Source organism: Hydractinia symbiolongicarpus, chromosome 10 (assembly GCF_029227915.1).
Source record: "Hydractinia symbiolongicarpus strain clone_291-10 chromosome 10, HSymV2.1, whole genome shotgun sequence".
Taxonomy (NCBI): Eukaryota; Metazoa; Cnidaria; class Hydrozoa; order Anthoathecata; family Hydractiniidae; genus Hydractinia; species Hydractinia symbiolongicarpus.
This window is the reverse complement of record NC_079884.1, coordinates 17,809,142-17,829,633: the sequence shown is the minus strand read 5'-3', so window position 1 is coordinate 17,829,633 and position 20,492 is coordinate 17,809,142. Positions and strand designations below refer to the sequence as shown.

Genomic DNA, 20,492 nt, shown 5'->3' with positions numbered 1-20,492 from the left:
TAGTGTGTTACAATTACTCTTTGTGTAGAGCATGTTGTAACACACTAACAGGATTCTTCTTATAAACTCATATCGTTCTTCACCGTGTTTACAATATAGCTGGAAACGTTTTTAGTCCCGAGTCTACGTCCAAAATGTAAGCATGATTTCGAATTTGTTCACCGTATCAATTGAAGACATTTTAACGGAAAATAGACCGTTAATGGTAATTATCTTTTTAACAGATTATAAACTGAAATGGCTGCGGCTAGAACAATATATAGCCTGGTCATTAAATTTATTTTCCATGGTAGTTATAAGCTTAGGGGTTTGTAATTACTTAAACACAATCAAGCCAAACTAATAACATAATAACAAGTCAAATATCAAACAAAAAGTAGCATAAACTTTGCGGAAATATAAGAAAGAAGAAGATACGTGATCACAATAACAAAATGAAACAAAGATGCGAAATAAGAACTGGAAAAAAAATTATTTGTTTGAAGGAGGTGAGTAAGATTATTGTTTAATAAGCGATCATACTAATTAATTTAACAAAAAACTAAAATACCTGGAAATCATTTTAACCTTCAGAAATCTTTTAGGTATACTCAAGGAACTTTATTATTTTTAGTGGAGTATATATTCGTATGTATCATTGGTAGTTTTGTTGTCCTAACTAAAACTTGTGGTGCCTAGAAACTTTTTGCGGAGTAACAAACCCGAACATAATATATTGAAAAACCAGTCGTAATTCCGTGAAAAAATCCACGGAAATTCACACGCCGCAACAACATTCTAGATCACAGACAAGCAGACGTACAGCGAACATTAACCGTACTCGTAAGCCGGTTAACAATTAGTGGGTTCGCTCGTTCTACTTATTTCGGTCCTCAGATTAACACCTGTCGTACAATAGTATCTTCAACGATGGTAAATTGGGTGCCATAAGCATGCTCCATTTTGGAGGGTTTGTTTACCTATTGGGCCTTATCGTTAATTGTTTCACAATGCAATTTTGCAGAAACTGCGACAGGGCATTTTTAACGTAGTTACGTAACTTACACATCTGCTAAAGTAAAACTTTCGGCGTGTCTTCACGCCTCAGTTTCAAACGGAGATCAGAAGTGGTAATTAAACCATTGTATCAGTTATTTAGTTACAGTATGTTTTCAAAATTCACAGTTTAACAAATTATTGGGTAAAGATTCTAGTACAGGGATCGCGGCGAGAATTTTTTAATGGAGGGCTTAAAATTCCTGAAAAAATGCCGACAACCTGTGGGCGCCGAAGAAAATTTTTCATTTGGGAGCTGTGTAAATGCCTTAGAATGGGCATGTAAATCCAAAAAACATCACAGTTATTAAGTTTTTGTTAATGGAAAAATATTGATAGTAAATATGGTAAATCTAAAAAATACACGATTTTCGAAAAAAAGGAAAAAATACAAACTTAAAAACAACACCACAAGTTAAAGACTTTAAATTATAAATCTTTTTCTGTGAATTTTCCAAATATGTTTCTCCGATCTGGGCGCGATTTAATAAAGGTACGGTAGTTGATCAAGAATGGCCTTATTATCATGGATGATAGAGAATTGAGCCTTTTTTGGGCCTTTTTGATCGAAACCATGTTTTGATTCTTCTTAACATCGAGAAGAATCTTTCTGGTGTGGCAGATGTTGCACCAGAAGTTAGGATTAAACGTATAATGATAATACAATGTGAAAAAAGCATTCGCGTACACGATCGAATTGTATTGGCTACTTCTTCAATATTGATTATGGAGGTTGTTTATTGTTAAAAAATCTGATTTTGAAGATAATTAAAAGTTGTTAGGGCAACTCACTATTCCCCTGAGAGATAAAACAACACGGCAGCTCCAGACTATTCGCGCCTTTTCTAAAAAGTCCTCGCATTGTAATTTAATCGTCCAGTATGTAACATTTTTTAACACAATCACGCGGGAATGTTTTTAATAAATTAAAGTCTTCGCATTGTAATTAAAAAAAACTTTTCTCTGCAAAATAATTTATAGATTTCCATTGCTGATTATGTAGTATATTACTAATATTCTTTACCAACCTCGTTCCCAGGGCATTTTCGTTATTGACGAAATTGAAAGCGGCAAAACCCTGGAACAGACTGGTCACATGATCTCTTCTAATTTTTGATAATTATACCCGAAAAATAATTTATGAACAGCTATTGCCCTGCAAAAATTTATTTCTGTCCTGCATAAACATTTTGGTGACAAGCTGGCTGTGTTCTCTTTAAATTTTATGTGGGCAAATGAGCTAAATTATCCGTCACCAGGTTTCAGAATTTGAGCAATGTAAATGAGGCCGATAAAAGTTTTGTAACAAAACTTCTACAACTGAACCAAATAAGAACAAACAAGTAAGGTTTAAAAAATTAATTCTTCTAAAGCCAGTGTACCATACTGAGAAAATTTAACACCAAAAGGTCTTATTATTATATATTAGGCCAGCGATTAATTACGGCCGACCGGAATATTTTCACATATCGTGGCCAAGTGCAAATTATCTATGTTGGGTGTAAACCAAGCGCATTACATAATTCACCAGGCGTAACAGGCTTTTTTCCACCAGCCTGGATGTCATAAAGGCAAAAGCTTTTGGGAACGAGGTAAAACAAATAAGTAAATCAACCTTGTTTGTTTGTGGTTAACTTGATAGGCTGTTGGATAGATTCGTCGTATGATCGGTTTTATCTTTATAATAATAATGATTGTATTCTGTTGTCACACTGAGTGATGTTGTACTAAAAAGCGCACGAAATAGCGAAGCGGAAATATGTATTACGGGCGAAGATCTGAGAACCGGCAAACCCGTGGATTTTTCCAAGAGTTACTACCCTGCAAAAAAATTATATCTGCCATGCGCAAGAGTTTTTTATAAATAAGACTAGTCCATAAGGTACGTGGAAATATCCACTTATTTAAAAAAGAAATGACAAGGATACGTCATATGGTTTTTAATGACGTCAGCAATGACCGTCGATGCACAAAGTTTTTTTGCACAATTTTTTTTATCTGTTACCTGTATTGTGTGGAGCTTAAAACGCTGATCAAATTTATGTATAGGATCGCGCGGTTGGGTCAGCAGTTACAGAGTTATAAGATTTTAAAAAATTTTCCCACAAAATGTGTACAAATTTTTAAAATTTTTTTTTTTACCTGTTAACTCCATTTTGTAGAGCTTAAAATGCTGATCAAGAGTATGTATAGGATGATGTGCTTTTGACGAACAGTTGAAGGGATATGAAGATTTAAAGGTGTTTGATAACGTCATTAGCCCGTCTGTTCAGAAACGGTTGGGTTGACCCAGCTTGAGAAAATTGGTCCTAATTTGGTCTCAGGTAGTCCCTACTTGTCCACGCAGGAGATGACGTCAGTTATTTCCACCCGTTTTCAAGTTATTAAGCCTTAAATTTAAAAGTGCAATGTAATAGCTTCACTAATTTTAATATACATTCCTTTGACTTTAATATTGCTTTTACATCAAAGTTTGGTAAATTACAGAACAATTTTAGAGGTGTTGTTTTATTGGTTTGTTGAAGAAAAGTATGGAAAATATAATTGCCTTTGCAAAAGTCACAGACAGACGGACATACAAACGGAAGCTTCGTATTATTATAACAGAGGAGCAAATATAGTGGACGATTAGGCCAGGTAAAATTTAACATTAGCATTAGAAAGGGTCATTCGAGATTCATTTAAAAAAAATAATATTGTTAAGTTTACTTTATAGGCAAATGTATCTACAAACCTGCTCATAATTTTGTTGAAAATCTTTATTTTTTGAAAATTACTCGAAACATCGAAACAGGATTGCGTGAACACACCTCTGCAACTGGAAGCTCTATTTTAGCAGATGGTTTGTTGATCGGTAGCACAGTCAGTAGAGCGCTCGCCTCGGGTCTAAAATGTTGTAGGTTCGATGCCCACATAAGGCCGTTGTCTAGTTGAGCAGAAATATCAAAGATTTCTGTAGCTGAAATGGGAGCTTAAAACACTCTAGAAAGAGGTTTGACGTCCATCCTGAAAACAACCGACATATATCCCTTAAGGTTAGAGAAGCCAACCACACAAAATATGAATTACTACCACTGTAAGCTGGGTAAAAACGTTAAAAACGCGCTAGTCGCAGTTTCTGCAATATGTCTGCATTATTAAACAATTAACGCATATTAAGAAGTGAAATATTTTGTTAGCTAAAAATCACGTATGTAACCGGCTAAACAATTGAAGAAAATCAGTATGTTATTATAACTTTAGTTTTCATTTACAAAATATTAAAGTTTAAACTTCGAGCCTTTTTTTCGCCCGCCTGTATTAAAATTCTGAAGCAAAAAACAAATTTGTGTTATTAGTATTTCAAAATTGCTCAATATATATGGGCGCTTTTACCTTCCTGCCAATAACGACCCTGAGAGGTATGTACACATTGAAATTAAGTTTCAACCCCTTCTGTTTTTAATTTTGTTTGCAAAAATTCTAGAAGGAAATTTAATGACCAAACTGGTACAGAACATAGGAATGTTGGAATTCTGTTTAGCTGATAAGCTTTCATCTATCTCCCCTGCAGACAGAAGCAAAACAGTTTTTAAATAACTATAGAATAATTAGCAGCATGACCAATAAACTGGTAGTATTTTTTGTTTACATTAATTATATTAGGGGAATAAGAGTCGTAAAAACATTTGTAGGTTTCACTGTTGCGAAAGTCTTTAGTCTCGTAATTTTATAGTGTATTTGTTCTTATCAACAAGAACCTTACGTTTTTTAAAGTAGGAAAACACAAAATTGTGATATAACAATCATGGAGTTAGAATCTGCAAAAATTAAAATTATTATGTTAGACTTTTTGTGTACCAGCTTTTGTTATACAGTAGAGTCTCCATAACTCGAACCTCTATAACTCGAATCTCTCCTTAACTCGAACAAATTCGTTGGCACCGTGAAAATTTCCTAATAAACTCTTATAAAAAAACCTCTACAACTCGAACCTCCATAACTCGAATCTTCCCTTAACTCGAACAAATTTTTTTGTCCCTTGGAGACTTTTCTCTCCATAACTCGAATTTTCTGACATCATAATCAAAATTCGAACAGTTTTCCTGATAAATTGGGTCTAAAAATCTTGTTAATACGTGTTTTGCAGGCCTTATTATTAATTCGAATGATTAATGATGCGTCATCCAAACCTTTCGAACGTCTTTTTCGAACGTTTTCGAGAAAATCTAAAGAATTTCAAAAGAAAGACACTCTCATAACAATGTCGTCTGTGGCAGGATTAAAAGTGTATTGTTTTGACTTTCATTAACCTAATAGCCCCCTTAAAGTTAGACTTAAGATTAAATATAACGTTTTTATCCAGCTGGTTCACGTAAAGGGAGGATATTGCGCTAAAAGTTGAAAACCTCTACAACTCGAATGTCTCCATAACTCGAACGATTTCCTTTTCCCCGTGGCTGTTCGAGTTATGGAGACTCTACTGTAATTTATTCATCATGTTTTTTGGTTGGAATTATTGTTAGTAAACCAAAGCCTTTTATTCTTATCAGAATCAAAATGATGAAATCTATAATTGTTTTAATAATTACTTTATTTTTTTACATTCTCTTTCTTCTGTTTTAGAGAAATAATCCCACAATTTACCTTGAATTCTAGAACTAAATCTATAAAGTTCAAAACATTTCAACTTCACTATTAAAAAATATTTGACTACCGATTTAAAGATATGTTTGAGTTTTTCATTACGTATCAAGAAAAAATTGTGTGTTCTGTAAAAATGTTTGCCCGCTTGTTAATTAGTTTTATTTCAGCAGCTGGTATTGGGTTATATAATTGACTGGAGTTTTTATTTCTCTGTTTTTTGCAGAAATCCACTAAAGCTTCATCGTCCGTGTGTTTCGCTGATTCAAACATGGCCTTGGATGTACCTTTATCGAAGAGAAGAGCTTCAGTAAGGGTCTTTTATTTCATCAACGTTATAGTGTTTTCAAATTTGTTCTTGATTCGGTTAAATACGATTTGATAAGGTAGGGTGGAAGCCTACACCTTAAAGAAAATACTACATGATAACGCGAGTCTCTTTTCCTTAACGTTATGTAGCTGAGTCCTTGTTTTTCACATTTTTTTCTATTGGAAAGCTGTAGTGTTGTAGGGAAGCCTTTGTAGTTAAGAATATTTTCATAAAATGCGACATTTCAACAAGTTTTATATGAAATACTTTTTTCTGCTAAATTTAAGTTGAAAATGGAAGCTTTATATGGAAGTTTTATAATTGAAGCAATAGCTATATACTTTTAAACATACATATAATTTTTAAAAAAACAAGTTCATCTGCGCCTGAGACGTTTAAAAAATTGAAAGAAAGGTCGGATAGAAATAACATGTTCAAAGCTTATTATGTCTTCACATCATGCGTTTACATTTACGTCTCAGCGAAGAGGATTTACTAAATTGAGCTGTCTTAAAAAACTACAAAAGTTTAATTTCTTTATTTATGATTTTCACATAGATTCGAGGACGACTTTATTCCATAAGGAAAAAATTTGCGATTTTGCCCAACTCGCGACAGCTTGTTTGTGTAAAACCGTCTGTCTATCGATTTACTTTCTTAGAATAGATTATCTTTCCAAATCTTTCTATTTTTAATTTCATTCTTTGCACCTCGTCGTAATCTCCTCTAAGTCAACCGTGTTTGTTTTCTGTGCCAACAATTGCGATATTTTAGATGATACTAGTCGTTAGCCCGTGGAAAAATCCATGGGTTCGCCCGTCGCAGCTAAGCTACCATTTTGCGTGACGGACGGACAGACGTATACGGGCATTATAATATAGATGGTAGCTATCCAATTTCTTTACCGTGTTATCCAACCTTTGATTTCTCACCAGTATTTTTTCTTGACTAACTTCCTTTAATGGTGTCATCTTTTTTACTTGCAAGAAATTTGGTTTGTTTTTCCTGACATTCTTTATCTTCTTAATTCGACATAAAATGTATTTCTCGAATTTTTTGACGGGCATCGTTTAAATCGGCAATGTAAATTTTAACAGGTGTCATTCTTGATTCAAATCTAGGAAATGTAGCATCATGGGTCGATTAATAGTTTTCATGCGCTTTAAGCTCTTTATACTTGCTTCTGAACATACTTCTTAGGTTAGCAATTTCCTTTATACATTTTTGAAAGTCTTCTAAGGTTTAAATTTCGTTTTTGCTTAGATTTTAATCAATAACATCACCTATATCTTCCAAACTTGATTCGACTTGAATTGCTAGGTTGCTCATTATTTAAAATAGCACAAAAAATATTTTACTGTTGTAAATATTTGACGTTTCTTTGAAAGTTCTGATGCCACTGGCGTTGAATTTATGATAATCTATTTGATTTGAAGCTTCTAAAATTCTCCTCATTGATAATATATCGCTGTTTTAATGTAAAGCGCACGCGCGCGTAAGGCTGTGGTTGCAACAAAAAAGAACGGATTGATTGATTGATTGACTGACTGACTGCTATATAAAAATTGAACGGTGATTAAGCGAAAAACAGCAATAGTTTACAATGCGAGATCCATCAAATTCATGTCTCTATTTTTCATCTGTCTGTTCAAAATGGTTACGCATAGCTTAGTCCGAATTTGTACGTCACACTAAAAGGCGAACAACGGTGCACAAAATGCCGTTGCGGTGAATTTACAAATGAAAATTTTCGTTACTATCCTTTAATCTGACCATATATATTTCGAAGAACACAAAGAAGAACATTTGAGGCTGTAAACGTATAAAAAAACAAGCATATTGACCCTTGGCTGTTGTTTAAACGTTCTTCTAAAACATGTGCTGTCTGTCAGTGAGCGAGAAGTTTTGATACGTGGTTTTTTTTTACTGCGCGTTAAGAAGCAGCTGATGAAAAGAGATTTTCTTTGCACCCTTTATCCTCCGTATTGGGATTTAATCTATTTTTAAGTTAAGACAGGAGGTCTGGAATTAACAATGACTTGCCAAGCATGTAAAAATAAATCTCTTGTCAATACGGAGTTTCATGCTACGCAGGTCTGGACACTAGCAGGGCGCTTTATGGGGACAAATTTTTGGCTTGTTTGTCTCTATAGCCCAAATAAATTTAATGATCAGTTTTTCGTAGCTATTGTGGTTGTGCTGCGAAAAGAGGCAGAAATGCAAAGTCTTGCTGATATATCTTCAATTATTTTTTTTGCTTTTACCTGACGTTTTACCTTTCAATAACACGTTTAAATGGTGTTGCTAACCCTCTTTCTGGTGTATTATTAATGGTTAAGATGTTGGGATCGAAGAAAACTTAAATCACTGACTTTTACAAAGAGGCAAGAGAAGACATTGTTGATGTTGGCTTTAGTAGCTAGCTAGCTGGTAGCTACATATACATGTTGTGTTGTGAGGAATAAAGTAATGGTTAAAAAGAAACATTATTCTATCATTATCAGTGCATTATGGCAAGAAGAAAGAGTGAGTTTAAAAGGCAAGGTTTTTCTAAAGTAAGCTATGGCTATATATGGATCCGCAAGATAAAGGTGCCGACTTTTAAAAAAACCTTAAAATTTTGCCCTGAGAAACCCAAATCAACCCGAAACAACATTTTTTTAAACATTTATTACCATGCATAATGTAATCTTCTAATGTCAAGCAGTGGTAGTAAAAGAGTTTTGGAAAATATATAATATATATATCATTTATGCCATAAAAAGCTGTAAGTAAATCCAAAAAATAATAAACTGAGGACTGTAGCCGTGACTTTGTGGATTTGAAAGCCTGCCGATGTGGGTCCGAGCCACCAACTGTGCTCGATCCGGTATTGAGGCAAAAGGCAGTTGCAAACTCGCCTTACTATCGGACCGATAGTTTAGTTGGCAGAGCAAAAAGGCGCTAACCGAAAGGTCGCTGGTTCAAATCCCGCTCGGTCCAAGTTTTCATTTTCACCAGACAGAATATACTTACCAAATTCTGATTAACATATATATAAATAAAATTTGTTTCTGATGTGATTACACTATATATTTAAATATATATATAAATATAAATATGAAGAACGGGTGACCCCGTGGATTTTTTTACGGTCTGACGGCTAGTATGTAATGTAATATTTTATTATTCAACATACTTCAATTTATAAAGCAAAACAAATTTGTACCCATGGATTTTTCGAGTTTTTACAGTTGAGTCCAGATGCAAAAAACTAAAATTCCTGGAAAGAGGTTGTAGACAAAAGTGTTCATAAAAGTCTGTTGTGTATAGTAACAACAATACAAGGTTTTTAATTGAAATGTTAAATAAAAAAGATGTCAATGGAAACACGAGAACTTAATTTGTTTTTTTTATATAATGAAAGGCTTTATCAACATCCTTGTCCCCAGGGTCTCTTGACCCCTGAACCCTTAACCCTTAAAGTACAGAACCCATATATATCCGGGCTTCAGTCGGCAAAAACAGTTCCTCCGTTGAAGCGTCAAAACTCACGAGGACAAGGTTGTCATAAAAAATGCTTCTTTTGAAAAAAGGGTGAATTGGGTCACTCAACGCTACCAAACATGAACCGTGTAAATCTTGTCCTTAAGTACCAAGCGCAGTTTAAATTTGTGAAGCTGATTCGTTGGCGAATGAAAAAAGAGAAAGTTTTTAAAAACGCGCCGCGCTGTAAGGGTTAATACGAAGCGGCTATCAAATTAATCAAAAAGTTAAAATGCCCTGGGAACAAGGTTGCTTTATCAAGAGATCCTGATTGCGAGGCTAAAAAAATAATCCTTCCATAGAGACCTAATAAAACAAACGGAAGATTAATCGTCAATAATTTTTGTGAAAGCCCGCCATATGAAAAAAAGTTGATTATGAAAAATTAAACCAAAACAACGGCGTTAAATTAAAACAAAAGTTACTATTTTCAAAACTAAAAAGAATGCGAAATGACAGGGAAACTGGTCCTTGTTTCTTACGCTCTGAATTTATCAGAAACAGCGCATGCGCGATACCATAAAACGTATTGTTTTAAAGGCTTAATAAAAACTTTTCGTTTCTATGGTGACAGTTTAAAACTTTTTTTTATTCGAAGTAATAAAAAGTCCTGTCTGGAGTTCTTCCCTATTCAAAGAAGCAAAACAAAAGAATAAAAGAAAGTGGGCATTGCCTTGTAATTAACACGTATATGAAATTTGTTTTGTAAAATAAAACCTTTTTCTTGAAAAAAGAACATTACATCAAAAAAAAAATAGAGCGAATGAAGATGGAAATAAAATTAAGAAGTTTTTTTCTAGCATGAAGAAATTTCTCAGTCGAAAAATATTTGAAAGAAATCCGGTACGACCAGCTTTGTTTATATTTTCGTCGTCATAGTGATTTATTGACGTAAGTTGTAAACATTGTGTCAAATGACTCATTATTGCTTGTGTTTTTTCTCTGTAGCGCGAAAACTGTATTTAGTTCTTTGCTGGTTCAACTTTGTAGCTATGAAGTTATTCAGATACCAGCCAGTACGAAATACTCTACAAACTGTTATCAAACAGAAAGTTCTAAATAAAGGTCATCGCGTCCACATTGATGTAAATTATAAATGCATTAAGTTGCGATACTCTGTTAGGGGGCCTGTTTTGTTTTGCACTAGATTTTCGCATCGTACGGTCTGGAAAGGGCGATAAAAAGTGATATACTACTTGGAATTTCTCCAACATCAACAGAAAATTTATTTTAGTGAAATAAACTTGGGATGAATTATTTTCGCGCATGATAATTCACACAAAATTTTGCACATGATCTGGCTAGCTGTTCCTATTTTTCGAGTCTTTTTTAGCTTGATGTGTTCTTATTTTATTTTTAATAGTAGGAACATAACTCAAGAATTTTCGCGCGATCGGAATTATGTGCAATTTCAAATTTACTTTGAAAGGTCATTTTACCCATATTTTGTTTTAAACGAATACAAATAGAGATAATGACTGCAGACAAACAAAAACATTTTTTCTAAAACTTCAATTTTGGTATTTTTGTAATAATTTCCACGCTTTTTTTATCTGTAAATTTTTTTCCTGTACGCCGCCAATTTTTTTATCTTTGATTTTAGTTGGAGCTTTGAACACGTTTTATAAATTGAATTAGAATTTTTCAAACACTGTACGTGCGGTTCATACTTTAATATTAGTCGTTATCCTCTGGAAAAATACATGGGGTCACCCCCCTGGTAATTTCATTCTATTTCCTGGGCCCGTAGCACGACTTTTCCTCGCGGACAGACGAACAGAATACGGGTATTATTAATACTCTTGTATTCTTCTCAATCCTAGTCGGTTTATAACTATGTCTTTAAAAGTTGGTCAGTTACCTGAATTTCTGCTCCCTTCGGGAAAGCGCAAGCAAGTGTGACTTTATTGGTGGTATGCTGGATGCTGACCATTTTCAAATCTAGAAGACTTTAATGATAATAAATTATAGGAAAATTGTTTGGCGAAAATATTTAGAGCCGACTAGAGTTTATGCAAAATAACCTCGTCCCCAGAGCTTTTTGTCTCTTACCGGCTCTGCGCTTATTAAGACAACGAGTCCTGTGATTGAGGTTGTATGCAAAACCGCAATTTTGTTAAAATGTCCATGCGATGTCCAATAATTTTCATATGCTCCCCATGTTTACAGTCCTGGGTATTGTGTGAATATTGTATATCACTTGATTTTATTGCTATAAAAGCGCAATCTCTCACAAGGCTTTTTGAAATTTTCTGAAAGCTGGATTAAAAGACCCCATCATACCTTCTTGAATTTAAACGACATATGAGGCCACGCTTTCCCATAGACTAGAAAGTTTCCCCATCTGCCTAGCTTCAGATAACTCAACACATCCTTGTGAAAGCGTCATTTCGGCCATTACGTTTCACTTTGTGAAATTGTTTAACTACTAGTCGTTAGCCTGTGGAAAAATCCACGGGTTCGCCCGTCCTTTTTATATCGCATTGCGTGCGTCTCGCTACCTGCGCAGCTAAGCTACCATTTTGCGTGACAGACAGACGGACGGACGGAAGGACAGACGTATACGGGTATTATAATAAGATAATTTCAGAGCAATGATTTAATACCCTCGTTCCCAACCCTCTCTTTAGTGTACGCTGTGTGCCAGGAAATAATAACTTGTTATTACATGCGAGTTAAAGGATAATATTAAAGTTCCGTTGCCGTTAAAACCCTTATTACGACATGCGACGTCCTAGCAGGTGTTTTTTATGAACCTCACGACGGCTTATTGAAATTTTTACTCTTTGCTTTTTCATTTATTTAATATCGCTCTTCTATTGCGTCATATTATTAAATATTGATAATTTGAACGAATCTTTTATTAAAAACACTCGTTATATTATCATGGAATCATTTTAACATGTCTATCCACTAAAACGTTCATCATTGAGAAGTTCTGTGCTTTTTCTTAAGACATGCATGTAAGTACACATCTCTCACACATATTTCTGTCGCGTGACTTTGTTATTAAACAGCTGAAGTACACTATCAAGTTAATTATGCCAGAAGATCACACGGGTCAAACCATGCCATGTGATGAAAATTGGGTAGGCAATGCCGTTGTATACCTAATGTATACATTCAGAAAACAGGACCCATGTTGATAACAGTGTTTCCAACACTAAAGTTGCTACATCCTATATAAATATTCGGAATAATAATAATAATAATAATAATAATACAATACTTTATTCTAACATTTCGCTTTTTTATCCCCATTAACGATCACAACCATCTACAAGATTTTATAATACATAATTTGTATTGATTTTACATTATCTGAACTCTTCAATTTGTAAAACTTTCAACGCTCGATACGATTTTGCTTTCTACGTGGCTGGAACCTGAAACCTCCTGATTACAAGCCGAATGCGCTACCATCTCCGCTTTAATATTTTCAGAAAAACATTTTTGCGCAGCTTATTTTTGCGCTTTTTCAACCTAATAGCAAAATTAAGTTACGCAATTTTGCTTATAAACATTATTTTAGCATTGTTTGACGTGGGAGCTCCAATTGCAAACATGAGTTTAATATTATTTTCGTGGAAGCTTTTAATTGCAAACATTAATTCAAATTTTCTGTAATCGTTCTCTAATTTCTAATCTGTTCTCTGTATTTTTTACTTACTTTCTTACGTTTAGCGTGTGAAGCAATTGAAAGTACTTAGGGATCTTATAGTCAAGGCATACGTATAAGGCAGGCCTTCTTAAAAGTGAAATTATCTTATGGTTTTTTAAGCTTCTAAGTATACTTAACATTAACAGGGATGGTTTTTAAGGTTACTGGTAATGTGGTTCTTGCATTTCAGGTTTTATGATGACTATCCCTATTTACTGTAAAATCAGCATAGACGGACGCAACAATTTCTGCTGTCCGCGGTTTATTTTTTTTTCATTTTTGTATACCACATGTGGATGTCTTATTGTGCGTCAACCATCATTCATGCTGTATCTTGTACGTCTATCATTATATTTATAGACACCGATTCAAACAATCCGTATCGTGATGTTTGGTCTTGGCGGTGTCGGTAAAACATCGTTAATACATCGATTTTTATTTAACAAATTTAACAGCACATACACAGCAACGATAGAGGATGATTACCGCCAAGTTATAACGTACAATAATCATATAGTTGACGTCACAGTTCTCGATACTGCAGGTAGTTACCAGTTTCCTGCTATGAGACGGCACGCGATACAACACGGACACGGATTTGTTATCGTATATGCGGTCGATAATGCTGATTCGATTGAAGAAGCTAAACGATTATACCAAGAAATAAAAGAAAATACGCAGTCAGAAAATTTCCCGGTTATATTAGCTGGCAATAAAGTTGATAAAAGTCCGCTAGGAAAGAGAAAAATATCAACGCAGCAAGCCTCTGAGGTCATAAAAGAATGGGGTTCTAATGCGGAACATATTGAGACATCAGCAAAGCTAAATCAAAACGTTTCGTTAGTGTTCAACAAATTAATCGATACAATCGACGAGCGTAACATCGAAACGTTAACGTTTTCGAATTGCACGCGATCAACGATGAGGTTACCAACATCGAAGCATGATATTCGAAGAACTTATTCTTTAGAAAATAACCTAGCCGATAAAAGTTTGAAAAAAAACGAAAAGAAAAAAATGTTTTTGCGCAAGTTATTTTCAAGGAAGACGATCAGGTAGTATTATTTTTTGATTAGAAATTTTCCAGCTCTTTGAATCCGAAAATCTGCGCAAACTATGTAGTAGTTATGAGGGAAGGTTATAAGTTTGGAAATGGGAAATTCTTTTACTTTAAAAGGATGCCTGAGTATAATTTATTCATGTTCGAATTATTATTTATCTATTTCAGTTTCATGAATTATCAATTTTAAATATAAGAAATGTAAATATATATATATATATATATATAAATAAAAAGAATTTTAAAAGAAAAATATCTTTTAATTTAAAAAATGAGAAAAAATGAAATTTTATTGTTGCTAAGTGTATAAATAAATTCCGTCACAGTCAAAAGAGAGAGAATACAGGAGTCTGGGCTAAATAAGATCGCGGTAATTTTCAATATGGCTCTGACACGGGGTGATTTTTTGTTCTAGGATATATTGATATGCTGAAGAAATTAATATTAAACTGAAATTAAATGACATTGATGGAGACATTACTAAGAAAGATTAGAGTAATGCATTTAATTGCGAATTCTTTAAGTAAAGTTTTCTCAGACTAGCCAAAGAATAACACGTGCCTATATATCTGGCTAGCTAGTTACATAGACTTGTTGTTACAAAAATGTGGATTAGCGTTTTTATTGCCTGTAGTTCCATTACACTAAAATTTCTCTTGTTAACTTATTGCACGTTTTGTGAGAAACTATTTTCAGGTAAGGCAATTTCAGATAGGAAGGGCGCAGCACAGTTTAACTGCTTTAGTACACCCAACATGCAACGCCAAACATCCTAAATATTACTTTTAACTAGACGCAACATCCGGCGTCGAAAGGCTGGGTAAAGCGAACTGTAGTCAAGCATTGAATGCTAGGGTAAATGTGCTGCAACTCCAGGTGAAGCGCTGTAGTAAAGGTATTTAGTAAATACAGAAAAGCGCACACTGTTATAGCATTTCGGGTGTAATGTTTTTTTCCAACAAATAACTTTCCCGCAGCTTTAGCTCAAATAAAAACACAGGTTACACCGTCATGTAGAAATAACAGTCGGCCAGCATTTTTTTATTTCGCAAAATAAAATTAATGGGCACACCAGGAGGAGCCTTATTGTAGGTAAAAGTTATCAATCACTCAGCAATTTTATTTTGCGGAATAGTTTTGCGTAAAAAAGCAAATTTATTTACTAGTGTAGAAAAAACACAAACACAAAATTAATTGTGGGCAAAAATAAACCCTGTTGTCTCATTGAATCAATAAACTTTAGACTTTTGCCAAAGTTTACATTTCAATGAAAGTTGTGGCTACCTAACTGCATAATAGCATAAGAAATTTCGATTGAGAATTTTGTTGCAGTCAACTATATTTGTATATTATCACTTTTTAGCTAAAGGTAGCTAACAGCAGCCACAACCCCAGTTGCAGCTGAGTAAAAATCAGATTAGTGAAAATAACACAAAAAAATAATGTTGGCTAGGATAAAAAACTCTTATATCAAACTGAAGAAAACCTTAAAAGAATAACAATAAATAAGGATGGATAGATAGCCGGATTTAAGATGTCGCCCTGATTCTACATTTGTAGCTGAAATCAAGAGGCTACTTAAAACTATTTTGTGGCAGTAAACTGAAAAAATGGTATGTCATTGTCAAAGATGGCAGCTTTAGTTATGGAAAGCATAATGTCCGTTGCTTGGATGGTGATGTGTATACAATATCCGTAACTTTAGTGGATATATTATTGAATATATTGTTTTTACTAACTTCATAAAAGTTTAGGAACTGATTATATCTGTAAACTGCCTTTTTCTTGTTTTATTTTGACCAAATGAATTTGTTTTCAAATTAATTTTAGTGTTCCATTTAGCGAAAGCTAGCTAGCTAGCTTTAGCTGAGCCAAATAAATAAGTTTTCCTGCTAATTCCCACATTATTTTTAGACTAACAGTAGCGTAGTACAATTGCTAATCCCCTAACTACATAGCTAGAAATATAAATCGTTTATAGTGGCCATTATTTAGCTAACTAGTTAGATAATGAACATGTGTCTGTTTTGCCCAATCTTAGGACGCTGCCCAATCTTTTGACATAAATTTGCCCATTTGCAAGACTGGTCGGCCAGTCTTAAGACTGGGCAGAGCGTCACAAGATTGGGCAAAAGACATCTTTTAGATTTTAAAGAAGAGATGTGCCACACGAGCTCTGTTGTTTGCAAGACCCAACAAACATTCTCAGACACATTAAAACATCATATTTTGGGTATTGTTGAATTGACCCGGCCAGTTTTTGGAGACAGTATTTCATTACAATGACTATTGAAACTTTTAATAACTTAAAAAATTACATCCGTTATGTCAGGAATTCTTTACAAGGAATCAATTCTGGCGGTAAAGAACCTGTATTTGTTAGCTGGGCTGGAAACAAAATGGCTTCTTCCATGGTCACTGGGCAACTCTCAAGCTTTTGGGTTCAAGCTCTTGGCCGTGATTGTGGCGATTTGACCACAACCTTAGTTTGAAAATATGCTACCACAACGATTCATAAAAATCAACCGGAATTAAAGCAAGCCACTGCTAATCTTTTATGTCATGCTGAACGAACGGCATTAATGTCATATAACTTAATTGATAAACAGAGAAGAGCCTTTCAGACAAGTCAGCAAGTTAGGGAGGCTATGAGGACAGATTTCGATACGAATGAAATAAATTTGGACTTACAAGTCAACGACCTTAAAGAAATATTTTCTTCTGAAATCAACGATGGCTTTGTGTCGACCGAGATTATACGGGATAGAATTTCCTCAGACGCAAGGTTAGGCGATTTAAATGGGAACGAGAAGAAGGAAAAGGCACTGCTAGATTCTGTGCGGTATATTATAAAAAAAGAAGGAACTCATACCAAATCTGCCGATGAAAGGGTTACCGAGAAGGTACCTGATACTGCTTCGGCGAAATGTATTAGCATGTCCAGACAACGTAAAAAGTATACCGATTCTGATAACACGATAATTTGGAAATGTTTAGGTGATCAGATCAGAGATACGAATAATGCGATATCTCGAGCAGAATGCACTGAAATTATCAAAAATACTCCTATGATGGCACAATTGGTGTCTAAATTTGGCATGCACTCACTTATTATTAAAATAAGAACTGAAAGAGCTAAGTTTTTAAATGAAACCTAGTGGTCGATGACGAAATTTTATCAAGAGAATTGTTTTGTTATTTTTATCGTTTTTTTTTTTTTGTTATTCAGTTTTCATTGTGTTTCATATGCACGGTCATAAAATAGCGTTTTGTTTTCATGCTTCGTACAACAAGGTAGGAATCCGTAACTATAAAGAAATGGGTACTTTTCTTTACGATAAAACTATAAAATGCAATGGACGTAATGTGATAATTAAGTTGTTAAAATAAACCTGGTGGAATGTAAGCTATGGTGTGTTTTTGTTAGAAGCAAAGGTTTTTATGGACTTTTTTTAATTCTTGTATTTAATCTATACGGCTTTATTCTTTGGCAGAAAATGTTACATTCGTTTGACGTTTTGTTTTTCTATGCTGCGTAAAAAAACGATATCTACAGAAATTATGTTTTTTTCTTCCTTTATATGAGTTTGTCAACCTTTTTAGAGTTGATTTACAGTTGAAAGAATTTTGCGCTTTATTTAATCGTCTTTTATTCCCTGATCTCTAAAAACCCTTGTTGACAGTGCTTGTGTGACAAACGAATCAAAAAAATCGAAACTCGTAAGGCATAAGACAATCAAACGCACTACGAAATAAGAGATGTTTGCTGACTGGTTAGACAACTTCCGCTACTATGACTTCTTATCGCCACGAACCGATGGATGTCATTGTGTTAAGGTTTGTTTGGCCCTATCCGGTCTAAGGGCGGGTGGATAAGAAACCCAGGACCGAATAGGATTAGGTAGTTCTGTTCGCAAAGCAATGTATGAAAATTCCAAAGATCCTGGCAATATGCAAGTTCGAAGGTTTTCACAGAAGTACAGAAACATATAAGGAAGCATGGGTGAAGGCATGGATATTTTAACGGATTACCATCTGCACAAAAAGCAGCTTTGCTGCAGGCACGCTGAGACGGGCAAATTTACTTGAAATTTGAATGATGGACAGCCCAACGTTTCTTTATTATGTCTGGCCGCGCTAGGGAAACACAAAATTACAGTGTTGCTATTTTCTATGCCTTTTTTCAAAAAAAATCTGGAGCAATTTGTTATTACTTTCTCAGATATACAGAATGCACAAATAGTAATGCGAAAAACATGTACGATGGGTGAATTCCTGTCACGTTCACAACGGGCTAGGAACCGGTCTTTTAAACCAATATGTTTTGCTTGTAACGGTATTAGGACGGCTAGTTCGCGTAAAGTGTGCACAAAATAGCAATACCCGGGATTAAGCCGTTTGAAAAATAATCTAAAGATAGGAATAACTAAAACGGAACAAATTGTGAATATTTCAGTGCCATCAATTTTTCTACGAACCTAGAGAAGGAGCTTTCAAGGATGAAATATTGCCGATGAATTCCGGCGCAATCAAGATGTTGTTGCTATACCCCACAATTTTACCAATACGCAGGTTCATATCGGATGGTAGCATGTACACGTGGTGGATCACGGCAAAATTCACTGGGGTCCTGGCATATTGAAGCACCTTTTGAAACTCGGTGATATCGTGGCCTACGTTCTCCTCACGTTGTACCATGGCTTCGAATTTCTGTAGTATCTGTCTCGCTGTGAAATTGTCAGCATCCGAACCTATAAGGGATGCCTTGGCATCAGCTTGGGACCCTAGTAGTAAAATCACGTAAACACGAATACTCTCGCTAAGCTTCGTCAGACCTTCCGATGTCAGGCCTTGGCCCGTAGGCATGATAAACTTGGCCCAATCACCATCTACTTGCGGCCACCATCTACCATTTGTGAGCGAGGACATGAGAGCCTTAAACTTGTATTGGGCATTGGGGTCGGCACCATATTCACGACAAATCTGGGTATATCCAGATGTAGAGTAGGGGTTCTCGTATTGAGAAAAGCCGTCATCGTATGGCATGGGTACCTTCATTCTCGCTAGGATACGCCGCATGTGGTAATAGACGTGGAATTTAAAGATACTGTTGATGAGAGGCACGGAGCCATTCAAGTGTTTGGCGGATATACCCAGGGCGGTGCTAGCGCAAAGACAAGCGAAATTAACTTGTATATTCCAGTAGCCAAGGGCTTGACCGGTCCAATTTACACTTACGGGGTCGTTCAACAGGTTAGTGGGGACTTTTATTGGGTATTTCGTGAACGTCGAGAAGGTCACGGGAATGTGCGATTCTGTAGAAACGTAGAGGTCTTGATGTTTTAGATTAATTACACCGAGAGGCCATTCGCCTCTATTGGACTTGTATTTTGCCTTCTGGTTATAGCTATAAATGTTCATGTTTCTTTAAAGAAACATGAGACAGCTGTATGTCACGGATATAGAGAAGCCTACGATTTTTGACGATTACCTAGGGCAGGACACGAGAATTGCCCTGAAATCGATAAGTATCAGGCCCGTATGGCTGAACCTTTACTCCGACAATGATTTTGTGATTCGTAGAACAGGGCCTGATCAGACAGAGTACAGAATTGAAATTATGAACGGTCTATACAGGATAGAGGATTTGGCAACCATCGTCAACAGTCAGGCAGGGGACAAGATCAAATTGTTTGTATTAAAGAACGGACTCTGCAGGCTTAGGGTTAGTGACGGGTATACTGTGGTAATTCATCGACAACTGCAGGAGCTTATGGGGCTACCCTACGACTCTGCAAAAAAGTACTTTACCAAAGGCGACTATGACAGCTTCTACAAAACTGACGTGTATCAAAGATTGAGACTCGTTTGCCCTCAGCTGGATGAAGACGATTGCCTACTGGATGGGAAGAAATCAAAAATTCTTGCTTTGCTTCCCACCAAAGAGTTAAACGCATGGGGAGACATGCTTACATGGAGTTTTGACACTCCAATCTACCTTCCTTTGAAAGGTTCAACAGACAGACTGGAGTTCATGCTGACGGACGAGAATCATCATGAAAAAAATGTTTCGTTCGTCGGAATTACGATGCATTTACTCATAGAATAAATGGCTGATAAGCTTTACCCAACGTTGCCGCCAAGTGCGCCTGAGCATGAGCCTGAAGAAAGTCAGGTCTACAGACTAAAAAAAAATCGAAGAAATCGAGCAGTACCTGCGTGCTGAGATCAAAGAGAGAGAAAAACTCTACAAAAAGTTCAAGCTTTGGGGGATAAGG

The 20,492-nt window shown here is 35.3% G+C and overlaps 1 protein-coding gene across 4 annotated transcripts; it reads left to right on the top strand.

The window, feature by feature from the left end:
• The first annotated feature begins 362 nt into the window (after positions 1 to 362).
• LOC130612174 (GTP-binding protein Di-Ras2-like) lies at positions 363 to 14,450 on the top strand. 4 transcript variants are annotated; one of them, XM_057433472.1, is made up of 3 exons: positions 363 to 488; positions 5,885 to 5,968; positions 13,515 to 14,450. In XM_057433472.1, the coding sequence occupies exons 1-3, from the start codon at positions 435 to 437 to the stop codon at positions 14,211 to 14,213; spliced, it is 837 nt and encodes a 278-aa protein (XP_057289455.1). In that variant the 5' UTR covers positions 363 to 434; the 3' UTR covers positions 14,214 to 14,450. The 4 variants fall into 4 exon arrangements, with proteins under 4 accessions (XP_057289455.1, XP_057289456.1, XP_057289458.1 ...); XM_057433473.1 differs by lacking the exons at positions 363 to 488; positions 5,885 to 5,968 and adding an exon at positions 10,217 to 10,336; XM_057433475.1 differs by lacking the exons at positions 363 to 488; positions 5,885 to 5,968 and adding an exon at positions 10,244 to 10,384.
• The last annotated feature ends 6,042 nt before the right edge of the window (positions 14,451 to 20,492 follow it).

Bases quoted from the DNA above. Each gene is read 5' to 3' on its own strand.
- LOC130612174 (XM_057433472.1), top strand. From the start codon at position 435: ATGAAACAAAGATGCGAAATAAGAACTGGAAAAAAAATTATTTGTTTG. The intron at 489-5,884 runs GTGAGTAAGATT...TGTTTTTTGCAG, and splicing joins AAATTATTTGTTTGAAGGAG to AAATCCACTAAAGCTTCATC. The intron at 5,969-13,514 runs GTAAGGGTCTTT...TTATATTTATAG, and splicing joins TATCGAAGAGAAGAGCTTCA to ACACCGATTCAAACAATCCG.